The sequence below is a fragment of the Urocitellus parryii genome, chromosome 4 (genome assembly GCF_045843805.1).
Source record: "Urocitellus parryii isolate mUroPar1 chromosome 4, mUroPar1.hap1, whole genome shotgun sequence".
In the NCBI taxonomy this organism is placed as follows: Eukaryota; Metazoa; Chordata; class Mammalia; order Rodentia; family Sciuridae; genus Urocitellus; species Urocitellus parryii.
Window position 1 is genome coordinate 62,981,046 of NC_135534.1, and position 14,182 is coordinate 62,995,227.

The 14,182-nt window shown below is 41.3% G+C and overlaps 1 protein-coding gene and 1 pseudogene across 5 annotated transcripts in view; both read right to left on the reverse strand.

Moving 5' to 3' along the window:
- The window catches only part of Numa1 (nuclear mitotic apparatus protein 1), a 78,780-nt gene that overhangs the window by 19,770 nt on the left and 44,828 nt on the right, over positions 1-14,182 (reverse strand). For all 5 annotated transcript variants that reach the window (XM_026400972.2, XM_026400973.2, XM_026400971.2 and 2 more), the window contains exons 3-6: positions 7,097-7,182; positions 2,321-2,400; positions 750-832; positions 79-159 (exon numbers count right to left, since the gene is read on the reverse strand). In XM_026400972.2, the coding sequence (XP_026256757.2) occupies positions 79-159; positions 750-832; positions 2,321-2,400; positions 7,097-7,182 (330 nt within the window). The remainder of the gene's footprint in view (positions 1-78; positions 160-749; positions 833-2,320; positions 2,401-7,096; positions 7,183-14,182) is intronic.
- Positions 9,529-10,080, reverse strand: LOC113191238 (proteasome subunit alpha type-6 pseudogene; annotated as a pseudogene).

Genomic DNA, 14,182 nt, shown 5'->3' on the forward strand with positions numbered 1-14,182 from the left:
AATATGTACTGATTGAAGAGAAATGAAAGGGATGAGGGAAGTTCAGGCTGGGCCTGCTAGTGGAGTGCATGAGCTTACCTGAATCCTATATTCAAATTGTTCCCAGTCCCGGGGGCTTTTGGAGTTCATAGTTGAGTGGTATAACAGTAGCATGGTCATCTAAAATCCAAACAGGAGGCAGTCAATGAGAAGGGCCATCTCTCTACCCAGTGTTTCCACTCAGGGCTGTTATGGGGCCTCTCAGCTATATCTGAGACTCTTCCCAAACTCCTAAAATTAGTAGTTCCAGGCCACCATCCTTAACAACTCCAGAAGACACTTTTTTCCTTTTACCAGGAACTCAATGCAAACTGTATAAAAATCTGGATGCCAGGACTACTATATGCTAAATTTTTGACTCATGGAAGTGTGGGTTTAAGCTTGAGGCACCCTCCATAGGCTAGCACAGGGAAATGGGAGAGGGAATGAAACAGACTGAGCTAAAAAGAAAAATATGATTGCTAGGTGGGATTTAACTCCATGGAAGCCCTCAGTGTTGGTCTAGTAAACCTCTTTATCAGAAGATCTGGGCTCCTAAAATCCTTGGGTGAAACTGGCTCAGACAGTTGGCTATGTGGTCCTACCTCCAACTTTTAAGAGCCTCAGAAATAAAGCCCCTTTATTTCCACTTCCCCTTGGGTTAAAAGAAGGCCTTACAGGTCCCTCAGCACCACCACTACCCCTGTCTGAGTCTGGTATTCCATGGGTACCTTGGCCAGTTCCAGCTCTGACCCCTCCATCACCTTCTGCACAGACACCTGGCATTCTGGCGAAGAGCGATGCTTTCGATTTTCTGCAGGGACCACAATATAGAAAACAGTGAATTTCCTAAAAACTCCCAAGTCTGAGAAGTAGGAATATGATATCTGAGGGGAACATGAGATGCAGGACTTCTTATTCCCATGTCTCTCTTTTCTGCCTTACACTCCCATCTAAAGTTAACTCTATCCTAGGTCAGTCTCAGAACTCCAGGTACAATGCAAGAAGAAAGCACGCTGGGGATTCACAGCCACTGTGTCAGGACACCACACCCACCTGACTACTTACAACTCATGCTTAGCACCACAGAAGGAGTCAGGTCATGTCAGAATCCTGTTGCAACTAAGGCCACAGAAGCAGCCTGCAGCTGAGTTAGAGTAGAGTGACTGGAGACACCTGACTCCAATGCTGCAGAAAGTCTAGGCTCAATTATTAATGCCTTGGGGTTTTTTTTGTTGTTGTTGTTTGTTTTTTAATTTTTGCAGTACTGGGGACTGAACTCAGGGGTGTTCTACCACTAAGCTAAATCCCTTGCCCTTTCTTTTTTTGTTTGGAGACGGGGTCATGCTAAATTGCCAAGACAGTCCTCAAACTTTCCATCCTCCTGCCTCAGCCTCTGAAGTAGCTGGGATTAAAGGCATGTGCACCATGCCCAGCTTAATACCTTGCTTTATATCTAGAAAGATTCTCACCTTCCCTACCATTCTCTTGAGGTAGAGATGGGAGACAGCTACCCATGTCAAAGATAACAACTCTGTAGTCCAAGGCTGGACCAGGGAGGAGCCAACAGGCACTATCCTAGAGTTTGAATGTGTGTCCTTATTTAATCTTCCTATCAACCTGACGAGCAATTATCCTTTTCTTCATACTACATACAAGGAACCCATGTTCAGAAAGGAACAAGGCAATGAGCAGAGCCAAGATCTCAACCTAAATTGACCTTTGCTCCTACACCAATCACCCAAGCAATTACCTAATAAAAATGGCTTTTCTTAGAGGGTAACATGATCCTTCCCTCTTCTATCTTCTCAAAGTCAGGGAAAAGGTGCCCAAGATGATGAGTGCCAAAAAGTGATCCTCAGCCAGGAGCGGTGACACACATCTGTAATTCCAACAGCTCGGGAGGCTGAGGCAAGAGGAGTTCAAGACCTGCCTCAGCAACTTTGCAAGGCCCTAAGCAACTCAGTGAGGCCTGTCTCTAAATAAAATATTAAAAAGGGCTGGGGATCTGGGTCAGTGGTTAAGTATCCCTGGGTTCAATCCCCAGTACCAAAAAAAAAAAAAAAAAGTAACCCTCTGCTCTATTTGGATCTGGGGTGGGCCCTGGGACTTAAGAGACATGGTTCTTATACCAACTGGAGGAGACATCTCAAGACCTGTGGAAGCTAACCCAGCTGAATTCAACTCTTGTGTTAGAGCAGAGAACTCTGAACCTTTTGACTCCAGATAACCATAACTGGTTCCTTTGGACTCCCAAGTCCTGGGATCTGGAGCTACCAAGCTAGATAAGAAAGGCACTTACTCTGCAGAAAACTGCACACAAAGTTCAGTCTCTCTGGAACCGGCTGCTTTAGGATTTGCTGCCCCTCTTCAGTGTTGTGGCTAGAAAAAGAGCAAGTATTAGAACCAGAGAACTCAGTGATCTTTGCCTCCTCCATTATACACTACCTCCCTTCTCTTCAGGGCTTGGTTTATACTGGATCTGGAAGAGAACCAAATCAGATCCTGGAGGCAGGTGAGAACAACATTGTGTGGTAGGGGAGAAGTGGGGAACTAGAGGCATGGAATGCTCCTGAAAAAGGTGGCATTTTGCCACCATGTGCATATATGAAAAAGTTCTGAAGGAAGGGGGGTCATGAAGAGGTGGAAGAGGTACAAATGGACAGGAAGTTATATTAAATATTCTACAGTGGCTCAACTCTAAAATATCAGGAAACCTGGAAAACATAAGAGGCCCATGGGAAGGGAAAACAGGGCCCAGAACTGAAGGAATAGTAGGGAGTGAGACTCTGAAATAACTGGGCAAAGTTCATATTCGAGGCCGAAGGCTGAGAGGGCCAGCAACTCCCAGAGGGGCCTGGGGAATCATTCTTGATTGGCAGGCCTTGTTGAATTATGTAAAGGCAAAGTGCAAAGAGAGAAGTGAGAGGATAGAGGCAGCAGGGGGCGCTGTCACACAGCCAGGGCCCCCAGCCTTGGGTGCTGGCTCAAGCTGCAGGTTCATTTTCAGAGGAGACTGTCACTTTACCTCTGAAATAGCTGGAATCACACTCAAGGTAGAAAGCTGCCTTTTCTATCTAGGCTACAGCTGGAGATACTGACTTTCTGAATCTGAACCCTCACATCTCAACCAACTTTCTGGAAGGCAGGGTAGACCCTAGAACCTTCTCTTGCCAGAGATATCCCACAAAGAACACCCAAGGCAAGACCATGAATGACCTCCTCCCATCTCCCATGTGATTGCCAAGGTTTCTTCCAAGTGGAGCCTTGCAAGAGGCATTCTAGATGGCTGGTATGAGATTAGGGACTCAGATATTACAGACTTAAGCTCCGGAGGAAGTGCTAACTTCACCAACTCCTAAATGAGCCATCTTTCCTGCCCACCCACTGCTGGAATGTAACGACTCCTTGCCTTAGTGTAAAATATTATTTACTTCATGAATTCCATTAAATATAATAAAAAGAAGGTTCTAGGTTAAATATTTTTTTAAATACTGGGTTAAGCCAAATTGAACACTTTCTAAAAGAAGAGGATATAATATATATTATTTCCTAAACCTGTTTGACCACAAACCTGTTTTCATACTAAGCCCCTGGTGTAAGTAAAGTTACACAGAACATGCTTTACAAAATGGTAGTCCTGGGGCTGGGGATATAGCTCAGTTGGTAGAGTGCATGCAAAGGCCCTGGGTTGAATCCCCAGCACTACAAAAAAAAAAAAAAAAAAAGTAGTCCTAGAAAAATCCATCCCTTTATTTTTTTTTTAAATCATTTTTTTAGTTGTAAATGGACACAATATCTTTATTTTCATGTGGTGCCGAGGATCGACCTCAGTGCCTCAGGAATGCTAGGCAAGTGCTCTACCACTGAGCCACAACGGCAGTTCCCATCCCTTCCTTTATAATTGTGTTCATCTCATCTGTCAGAAAGTCATCCAGAACTACAGCTAGTCACACCTACATTACCCTTCTCAGGTATTCCTATAGCACTCAGATCACAATCACACCACTTCAGTATGCCAGCTGAGAATAAGAAGAGACCAACTAGTGCTCAGTGCTTATGGGCTGACTTGACATGCTTTCTACTGGGAAGAGCAGAGGTCAATATCAGTAAGACAAACATCAGGGCTTTGGGTTTGCAGGCAAAATACCTCCCATCAATTTTGCTATTAAAGCTGTCAAGGATGTGGGACATCTTTTTGCTTTAGGCTGTTCACATGCACAAGAACAACAACAACAACAAAAAAAAAAAAACACTGTCAGAAGATTTGATGCCAATGTAGTTTCCCACAGAGACAGCCAAGTAGCCAAGGGACCCACCCCTGTTCAATTCCCACAGCTTCTATCTGCCCACCAACCCTGCTATCCTCCACTGCCTTCCCCTGAGAACAAGGATTCTGAATTAGTCTCAGAATCAGTATCATAAATGAAATAGACAGCTGGACACAGTGGTGCACACCTATAATCCCAGCAGCTCGGGAGGCTGAAGCAGGAGGATCACGAGTTTGAAGCCAGCCTTAGCAAAAGTGAGGTACTAAGTAACTCAGTGAGACCCTGTCTCTAAATAAAATACAAAACAGGGCTGGGGACATGGTTCAGTGGGTGAGTGCCAGAGTTCAATCCCTAGTACCCCCCACCCCGCAAAAAATACAATAGCCAGGCAGGAATGATGGCATACACCTATAATCACAGCAACTTAGGAGTCTGAGGCAGGAGGATTGCAAATTTGAGACCAGCCCCAGAAATTTAGCAAGGCCCAAGGCAACTCAATGAGACCCTGTCTCAAAATTAAAAATAAAAAAGGGCTGGGAATATAGTGGGCTTACCAGCCACTGATGACACCACTGGATCTATCACTTCATTAGGATTTACAAAAGAATGATTTTTGTTAAGAGTTGGAAATTGTTGATTTATAGGTGATACACAACCCCGCCTATGAAGCATCCTTGCAAAACAAAAATTTTAAATTGATCAAACTAAGATCTAGTTACCAGTTTATAGGCACCAGGAGGAACAGAGCAACAAGTTAATGCAGGACCATGATGATGCAATTAACAAAATGGAGAATTTAAGAATTTCTACAGGATTAAAATCATGGGATGGGATGGGATGGGAAGGGGAGAGAGAAGTAAGCCAAAAACAAGACTAGTGAGAGCAAACTACCCCCTGATGGAAGGTGTGTGTGTGTGTGTGTGTCTGTGAGAGAGAGAGAATATGTATGTGTGTGCATGTGTGTGTGCGTGTGTGTGTGTGTGTGTGTGTGTGTGTGTGTGTGTGTGTCTTGCTACCTTGCCCTGGATGGCCTCCACCTCCTGGGCTCAAGTGATCCTTCTGCCTTAGCCTCCCAATTTGCTGGAACTACAGGTACATGACACCACGCTCAGCTTAATGAATGATCTTGACCACTGAGCTAAAGGTTTTAATTTCCACCTACTAGCTGAAGTGTCACAATGAAAGCAGGATATGAGAAAGATTCCTTAGATCACATATATAGGAATGGACTGGAATGAGAAGATGGTATTCAAAATGAGGCAGAGGAAGGGATGCAAGAAGTCTTCTAAAAGACAGATGAAGAGGATGCTAACCCACTAGAAATCAATGCCAAAGAGAGAGAGGGAATCCAAGATGATGCTGAGATATTCTATGGGGGTAAGAAGAGAATATGTCAGCATTTGGACCACAATAAGAACAGTGACTTCTTTCAGAGGCATGAGGGCAGGTGTTGGTCAGAGATGTATAAAGTTTTAAAAATTCTGTAAGACAGCCCACTATCACCAGACATTTCAAAAGACATTATGGGTTGGGGTTGTGGCTCAGGTAGAAGCATTCACCTAGCACCACATGTGAGGCCCTGGGTTCGATCCTCAACACCATATAAGAATAAATAAATAAATAAAATAAAGGTATTGTGTTCAACTACAACTTAAAAAAAAAAGACATTATAAAAAACACTCTAGTGGACTCATCTGTCTTAAGCTGCTTGGTCCCACTGGACTTTGCTGATGAAGAATTTGAGCTCCATTTTTACTTAATCATCTATTCAAACACTGTTTAAAACCTAACCAATGTACTGTCCTAAGCTAGGTGGGGAGATGAATGAGACAGTCCCTGCCTTTGATAAGCTCAGTTCTACCTTCTTTCCCCTGTCAATGAGCTGCTTCCTATGAACTGCTTCAGGGAGATATGACTGCCTGACATCAGTTCCTAATTGCTCTGTGCAGCCTACAAACACCCTCAACATTTCAGTCTATCCTTAGCCTGGGGCTCATATTCTGCTGAGCTTAAACAAACAAACAAAGAAATGGTGGAGTCCCCTCCATCATAATCTCCCCAATTCCTTATTTTATGGGTGGCTTCTAGTTTTCCCTATGGGTCAAAGAAATGAGGAAAGGTTAGCTTTGCCCTCTGTAATTCTTGAGAGTTAAGGACAAAGTATAAGAGCTTAGTAAAACGGGTTTACAGCTTGACTGTGTGGTCCCTGAGAGGTATGACATGAAGAGAAGGCCCCACATCCTTGATTTCCACAGATAACTGATGTTGAAAGGAAACACAGATATAAAACAGAAAGGCTGAACCAGAATCCTAGCTATAAGGCAAAACTAAGCCTCTCCAATGCTAATCTACCTCCCAAACCAGTTAATGGAGCAGATAAAACCCCCAGAAATGTTAGAATGGTTTAGGAAGGGGCGTATCCATATTACACTAACTCCCTGAAGTAACAGCTTCCGCTTTCCTATTCCTGGCCCTGGAAATTGCAAAAAGGGATTGTGAGAGAACATAATGAGTCAAGAAAAGAAGATTACATAAGACTCCTTTTGAGACATGAGAATGGGCAGCTCTCAGGTGGGCTCTTAAAGGCCCTTCTGTGCAAAAATGAGAGTCTTTGGATGAAACAAGACTAACCCTCTCCCACTGAGAGGCCCAGTGGCTGGAAGAGAAGGTCAAGTTATGCCGGCCTCTGGGCCCACCCAGTACCATCCCTGCTTTCTGGTCACAGCATGTCAAGCAAACGAATGGAGACTCCACCTGGGCAATCAGTTTCCCCGGATTCACTAGAGAAGGGGGCAGTGCATACTCACATGTTGTTAATGATCTTGATGAAGACGCTGCAGTCCTGGAGCTGAGGCACGGCCTCCACCGGGTCGGCCACATGCAGACTATTCACCTGTGAGCCAAAGAAAAGAGCCTTTAGAATGAGACCATTAGAAATGCCAGAACCATATTTGCTCCTTTTCCAAACGATGGTCCTCCCTGCTTACTGAGAGTGCCTACTGTGGTAGCCTATAGGAATGAAGGCACAGATAACTTCAGGCTTTTTTTTTTTTTTAGTTGTAATTGGACACAATTCCTTTATTCCATTCACTTATTTTTATGGGGTGCTAAGGATCAAACCCAAGGCCCCACACGTGCTAGGCAAGCTTTCTACCACTAAGACACGATCCCAGCCCTAACTTCAGGGTTTTTAATTTCAGCAAAGAAATGCTGTTGTGCCCATCCACCCAGTAAATGTACCCCAGTCACAACCCTACCACTAGAGGCCTTTCCTAGGCTTTAATGGAACCTGTGCTCTCATAGGCTGTCCTGGCACCAGGGCATACCTAAATAATAGCATAAAATGGCTATGAAAAGATTCACAAGAAAGTGATACCACTACTGCCTCCAAAGAGAAAAACTTGATTGCAGAGAGCCTGAGGTAGGAAACAGAAAGGCTTTTTACAATATAGCCCCTTGTATCTCTTACATGTTTACATTGGAACTCTGTATCTATTGACTGTTTGTATTACAAGTTTCTCTCTTGAATTTTTATGAAAGCTCTTTGTAGCTCTTGAAATTTGTAACATTTGTTTAAAACTTAAATGTTTTATACTCCTCCAAGGATATAAGATCTTATTAATGCATTTTAAAATTTCTTTCCAGACATAAAACTTTGCATAAGAGGAATAGGGAGAAACAATTGTGAAAACAAGAAAATAAAAAAAAAAAAATTTAAGGGGGGAAGAAAAAAAATTAAGACAAACCTTCTCAATTCTGCTTCAACTGCCTGTTCCCATTTATGGCTTCAGACATCCAAATAAATCACTTTACCACTAGAAATTTCACGGGAGGTCCTGTAGAAGTCAACTTCTACAGGAAAACCTATGCATGAATTCCATAGGTACTCAAGTTCAGAAGGAGCCTGGGTTGAAGTTTATTTTTTCATTACCATAGGAGGGTTGGCTAATTAAGTGAATTAATTGTATATGCAGCACAAAGGGCTGGGGAAGACAGCCAGCGCACACAAGCCTAAGAAACACGGTTATTTTCAGCAAATGGTTATGTGCAAACAACTAGAATCTGTCCAGATAGGGCTGGGGATGTGGCTCAGCGGTAGAGCACTCACCTAGCACATGCGAGGCCTTGGGTTTTATCCTCAGCACCACATAAAAAGAAATAAACAAAATAAAGGTATTGTTTTTAAAACTAAAAAATAAATATTTAAAAAAAAAAACATGTCCGTGTAAAAGCTAGGTGTGATGGCTCATGTCTGTCTGTAATCCTAGCTACTTTAGAGTCCGAGACAATAGGACCACAAGTTCAAGGCCAGTCTGGCCAATTTATTTTATTTTATTTTGAGATCCTATCTCAAAATAAAAAGGGCTGGGGATGTGCTCAGTGTCACCGCACCTAACTAGCTTATTGAGGCCCTTGGTTTCATCCCTAGTACTACAAAAACAAAATCAAACAACAACAAACTGACTTTTAGATGAGATCCAAATTAAAATAGGCTAAAAAGTTAGTGTGTTTTTTTTGTTTGTTTATTTGTTTTTTTTTGTGGTGCTGAGGATTGAACCCAGGGCCTTGTGCACAGGAGGGAAGCACTGAGCTATATCCCCAGCCCTGTTTTGTTTTTTGTTTTTTTAAAACTCTCCTTTCATTCATTCTTTTATAACTTCATTTTATTTATGTATTTATTTTTACATGGTGCTGAGGATCCAACCCAGGGCCTTTCATGTGCGAGGTGAGTGCTCTATTGCTGAGCCACAACCCCAGCCCCTTGTTTTTTGTTTTTGTTTTTTTTTTTTAAGTGTGGAATATAAAAACATGACCTCTCATTGAAGTCTTAAAAGACATTATATTTATACTATCATTTGAAAAAAGCTCCATCTAATTGGTCAGGACAGGTTAGTTTATGTTTTTTTTAGGAAGACTCTGAAAACTACAAGTTAAGATCCCTTTTAACCAGGTGAAAATAAGCAGACTTAAGCACCCAAAACCCATCTTTTTTTCTTTTATTTTTAAAAAATAGTTTTAGTTGTAGATGGATACAATACCTTTATTTGTTTTTTCATGTGGTGCTGAGGATCAAAGGATCAAACCCAGTACCACTGAGCTACAACCCCAGTCCCCTATCTCCTTTTTTCTTTTCCCCCAAAAGCACTGTTTTTATTTATTCAGAGTCCTAACCACTTCAGTCATAGGACTGGAAGAGGTTCCTTTTTAAATCCAGTCCCTCTGTAATGTTGGTTTGTTGTTACCAAACACACAGGCAAGTGGCATCATGAATTTGGTAAACTAATGACAATGTCTGGTCTCTCTCTGCTAATGTCTGGTCTATCTCTGCTTTTGTAGGAATCCTACATTTAGGATTTTTAACTGTAACTACTCCAACTAGTATTTCTGAAGGTTTGAAATCAATTGATAGAACAGTATTCAGGCATATAATTGCAGTTTCTACTATCTGTTCAAATGTCCAATCAAATTTCTTCACTTTTTTTTTTTTTTCGAGGAAACTGGTTGATGCAGTTTGTTTAACTCCTGCTGAAGTGGCTTTAAATCCACAGTAATAACCTGCAGGATAACACTTGTAGACCTGAGGGACTTGTTCTTCACCTATAACAATTAAAATCATACAACAACCAAGTGGCTTCATTTCAGTATTCTTTGTGTAGATCTGAGAAATATCAGCAATGCTTTTACACAGCACGTCCACAGGAATCTCACAGCCATACTTGTATTTCCAGTTAGCTGCCTCATAGCGTGTCCTCTGTACCTGCAATATGCTGTCAGCTGTTATTCCAGTCATCACATAGCCAATGTTTTCATTTATCTTGAATAAGTGTGCTGGAATCCAATAATTTGTCAGGTACCTTCTTCTATGTGACAATTACTGCACAGTCTTTCCCTCTGACAGCTACTGATGTAAGACCATCCTGGTTTATAGCCTTAAAAGCATATTCTACTTGGTAAAGCCAGCCCTCGGGCGAAAACAAATGGTAATGTGGCAGTCAAAACCAGCGCTGGAACCACAGGATATGTTGGTGCTCTCACTACTCTTGGGGTCCCAAGGCCCCAGCACCAGGTGTACAAACCCCTCGGGAAGTTATAGTCCTCCATCTCCTTTTAATCCCTGCAATCTAAGTAAAACATTCAAGGCCTATGAATGTTTGTTCACTAACAACTAAAAATCCTACCAATTAGCTGATCTAAAGTCACTTAAGTAATCTAGATTCATTGCTTACACCAATTAAGTAACAATCCAGCAACAGTTTCTTTTATTAATATAAAAGTTTTTTTTTTCTTCCTGTGAATTACTTTGCTCTCAAGAGAGAATCATTTAAAGGCAAGGAAATAGAGGAGCTCTCCCATTTCTAGTAAAGGTGTAAACAGATGGATCTCCCTGGACAAACCAAGACCTGCCTATAAGGTCTGCAGATTGCTTAAGAATGTCAAATCTCGGGCTGGGGATGTGGCTCAAGCGGTAGCGCGCTCGCCTGGCATGCGTGCGGCCCGGGTTCGATCCTCAGCACCACATACAAACAAAGATGTTGTGTCCGCCAAAAACTGAAAAATAAATATTAAAAATTCTCTCTCTCTCTCTCTCTCTCTCTCCTCTCTCATTCTCTCTCTTAAAAAAAAAAAAAAGAAATCTGAGGGCTCAATGGAAATAAACTAGAAAGAAAGCTATAAAAAAAAAAAGAATGTCAAATCTCAAAACTGCCTGCATAGCTAGGTATGGTGGCACACATCTGTATTTCCAGTGACTGGGGAGACTGAGGTAGAAGGATCTCAAGTTTGTGGCCAGCCTCACTCACTTAGCAAGACTCTGCTTCAAAAATAAAAAATAAAAAGGGCTGGGCATGTAACTCTGCGGTAAAGACCCCCTGGGTTCAATCCCCAGTACCCCAAAAAAAAAAAAAAAAAATCCCTGCAGTAGTTTATTCACTACAACTTACCATTTACAGAGTAATTTCAAGCTACACTTTAAGTAAAATAAATTGTTACCAAAAATTTATAAGACAAAAAAAAAACCCTCCCATTCATACTATATTTTTTAAAATATTTTTTAGTTGTAGTTGGACACAATAACTTTATTTTTATTTACTTATTTTTATGTGATACTGAGGATCAAACCCAGTGCCTCCCACATGCTAGGCGAGCACTCTACTGCTGAGCCACAACCCCAGCCTTTCATATGAGTATTGTAACACAAGCATTTTTAGCATTTTCAGGATTCAGTGCAAAGGATGGAACCCAAGGCCTTCTGCATGCTATATCCCCAGCCCTTGATGAATTTTTTTCCCATTAGTAATTTTTTTTAAACCACAGCTATAATTATCATGTGTATGTGTACATTTTTTTTTAAAGAGAGAGAGAGAGAATTTAATATTTATTTTTTAGTTTTCGGCAGACACAACATCTTTATTTGTATGTGTACATTTTTAAAAAATATTTTTTAGTTATCAATGAACCTTTATTTATTTATATGTGGGGCTGAGAATCAAACCCAGTGCCTCATTCATGCTAGCCAAGGGCTCTACCACTGAGCCACAACCCCAGCACCCCCTCCCCCGTATGTAAATATTCTATGCCATTCTCCTCGCTCATGTAAGTCACATTGCACCCTGCCAGTTTCACAAAATTCATTTTAGTTGCATAACTTTTTGTTTAAATTGAAAATTCTATTTAATTACACTTTAATATTTTAATGAATATTCATTATGGCTTTTTATATATATACTAGGGGTTGAACCCAGGGTAACTTTACTGCTAAGCTACATCCCTAGTTCCCCCCACCCCCTGCCTTTTTTAGGAGGGGGGGCAGTATCTTACTAAGTTGTTTAGGGTCTTGCCACATTGCTAAGGCTGGCCTTGAACTTGTGATCCTCCTGCCTTAGCCTCCTGTCACTAGGATTACAGACATGTGCCACTGCATTATGGATTTTGAGGCAAGTTATTTGTTATTAAATAAGACTAGTCAGCTGGACACAGTGGTGCATTACTATAATTCCAGTGGCTCAGGAGGCAGAGGCAGGAGGATCATAAGTTCAAAGCCAGCCTCAGCAACTCAGCTAGGAACTAAGCAACTCAGTGAGATCCTGTCTCTAATAAAATATAAAAAAGGGCTGGGGATATGGCTAAGTGGTTAAGCACCCCTGGGTTCAATCCCCATTACCAAGAAAAACACCTAGTCATGTTATTCTCTGTGATGGTAGTGTTCACAGTAAAAAGAAGCCTGGAATCTAAACAAATAAAAAGATAAATCAATCAAGATAAAACAAGGACTGGAGTTATAGCTCAGTGGTAGAGTACTTGCCTAGCATGTGTGTGGCACTGGGTTAGATTTTTAGCACTGCACATATACTTAATTTTAAAAAAGATAATGTGGGCTGGGGATGTGGCTCAAGCGGTAGTACGCTTGCCTGGCATGCGTGTGGCCTGGGTTCGATCCTCGGCACCACATACAAACAAAGATGTTGTGTCCACCAAAAACTAAAAAATAAATATTTTTTTTAAAAATTCTCTCTTTCTCTCTCTCTTTAAAAAAAAAAAAAAAAAAAGATAATGTGGTTAAAGGAACTCCCAACTTTCATAGTTAACCCTCTAAACAGAGATGTGGCTCATGGTCCCAATAACCCAGTCAGTTTTTTGTGGGAGGGGAAGAGAGTAGAAGGAAGTCAATGTTTCTGATACAGACAAAAACCAATTAAATGCAATATACCAATTTTAAACTACAACTGAACAATCATCCATTTCAAAAACTGAAGACTATGAATGTACATTCTATATACTAAAAATATTTCCTGATTAGAGTTTTGATGTAATTAAAGATAACTGTCTTATAAGTCATTTCTTTAAAATATTCTCTAATTAAAAAAAAAAAAAAGTTACTGATGGGTTGGAAATGTAGTTCAGTGGTAGAGTGTTTGCCTAGCAAGCCCGAGGCCCTGGGTCCAATTCCTAGCACCATATCCCATCCCCCAAATTTGTTGAACCCCAGTACTGAACAAAAAGGAAAAGTGCCAACTAGCATGCTCCACAATATCTTAAATATCAAAACCATTATTCACTGAGATACTATGCTAAATGATTTTGTGTATGTGTACTAAAAATTTTTTTACACACATTATGTCATTATCCTCATAATAATCTCATGAGGTATTATTAACCCCATCCCATACTTTAAAAATGAAATGCTAAAAGGCTACCTTGCCCTCAGTCACACAGGGACCAAAGCCAGATTGATTCCAAGGCTCATACTCACAATTACCACACTCCATAACCTCTTCTGTTTGTAGCTTTAAAAGCTCAATACTTGGTAGTATTTTCTCATTTGCCATTGTCTCGGGAGGAAAATGTATGAAAGACATAGCAGAAGAATTTTGGTGAAGTGATCAATAAGGCAGCAGAAGGAAAATGGAAGTCGACAGAAACATAGCAAAAAGAAGGAGAACCTTGTCGGAAGATTAAAGGCCTTTGGAGATCAAAGTTTCTGCCAACATTGGTCACTAAAGTTCACAGTCAACTCTTCAGTTAAAAAAAGTGTACAGACAGCTGGGCACAGTGACGAACTCCTGTAATCCCAGCAACTGTGGGAAGCTGAGGCAGGAAGACCACAAGTCCAAGGCCAGCCTCAGAAATTTAGTGAGGCCCTAAGCAACTGAGCGAGACCCTGTCTCAAAACAAACAAACAAAAAAAAAAGGGCTGGGGATGGGGCTCAGTGCTCAGGTGCCCCGGGCTCGATAGATAGATAGATAGATAAACAGATGAAGATGATTTCTATGCTGTCCTGTGGCCACCCTTTTTATGACCAAAGAGAATACACGCTTTAGAGAAGCCTCTGCTAAGTCAAAAAAGTAGAGGCATGAATCACTGTCAGCGGCAACATCTTTAGAAATAATAAGTT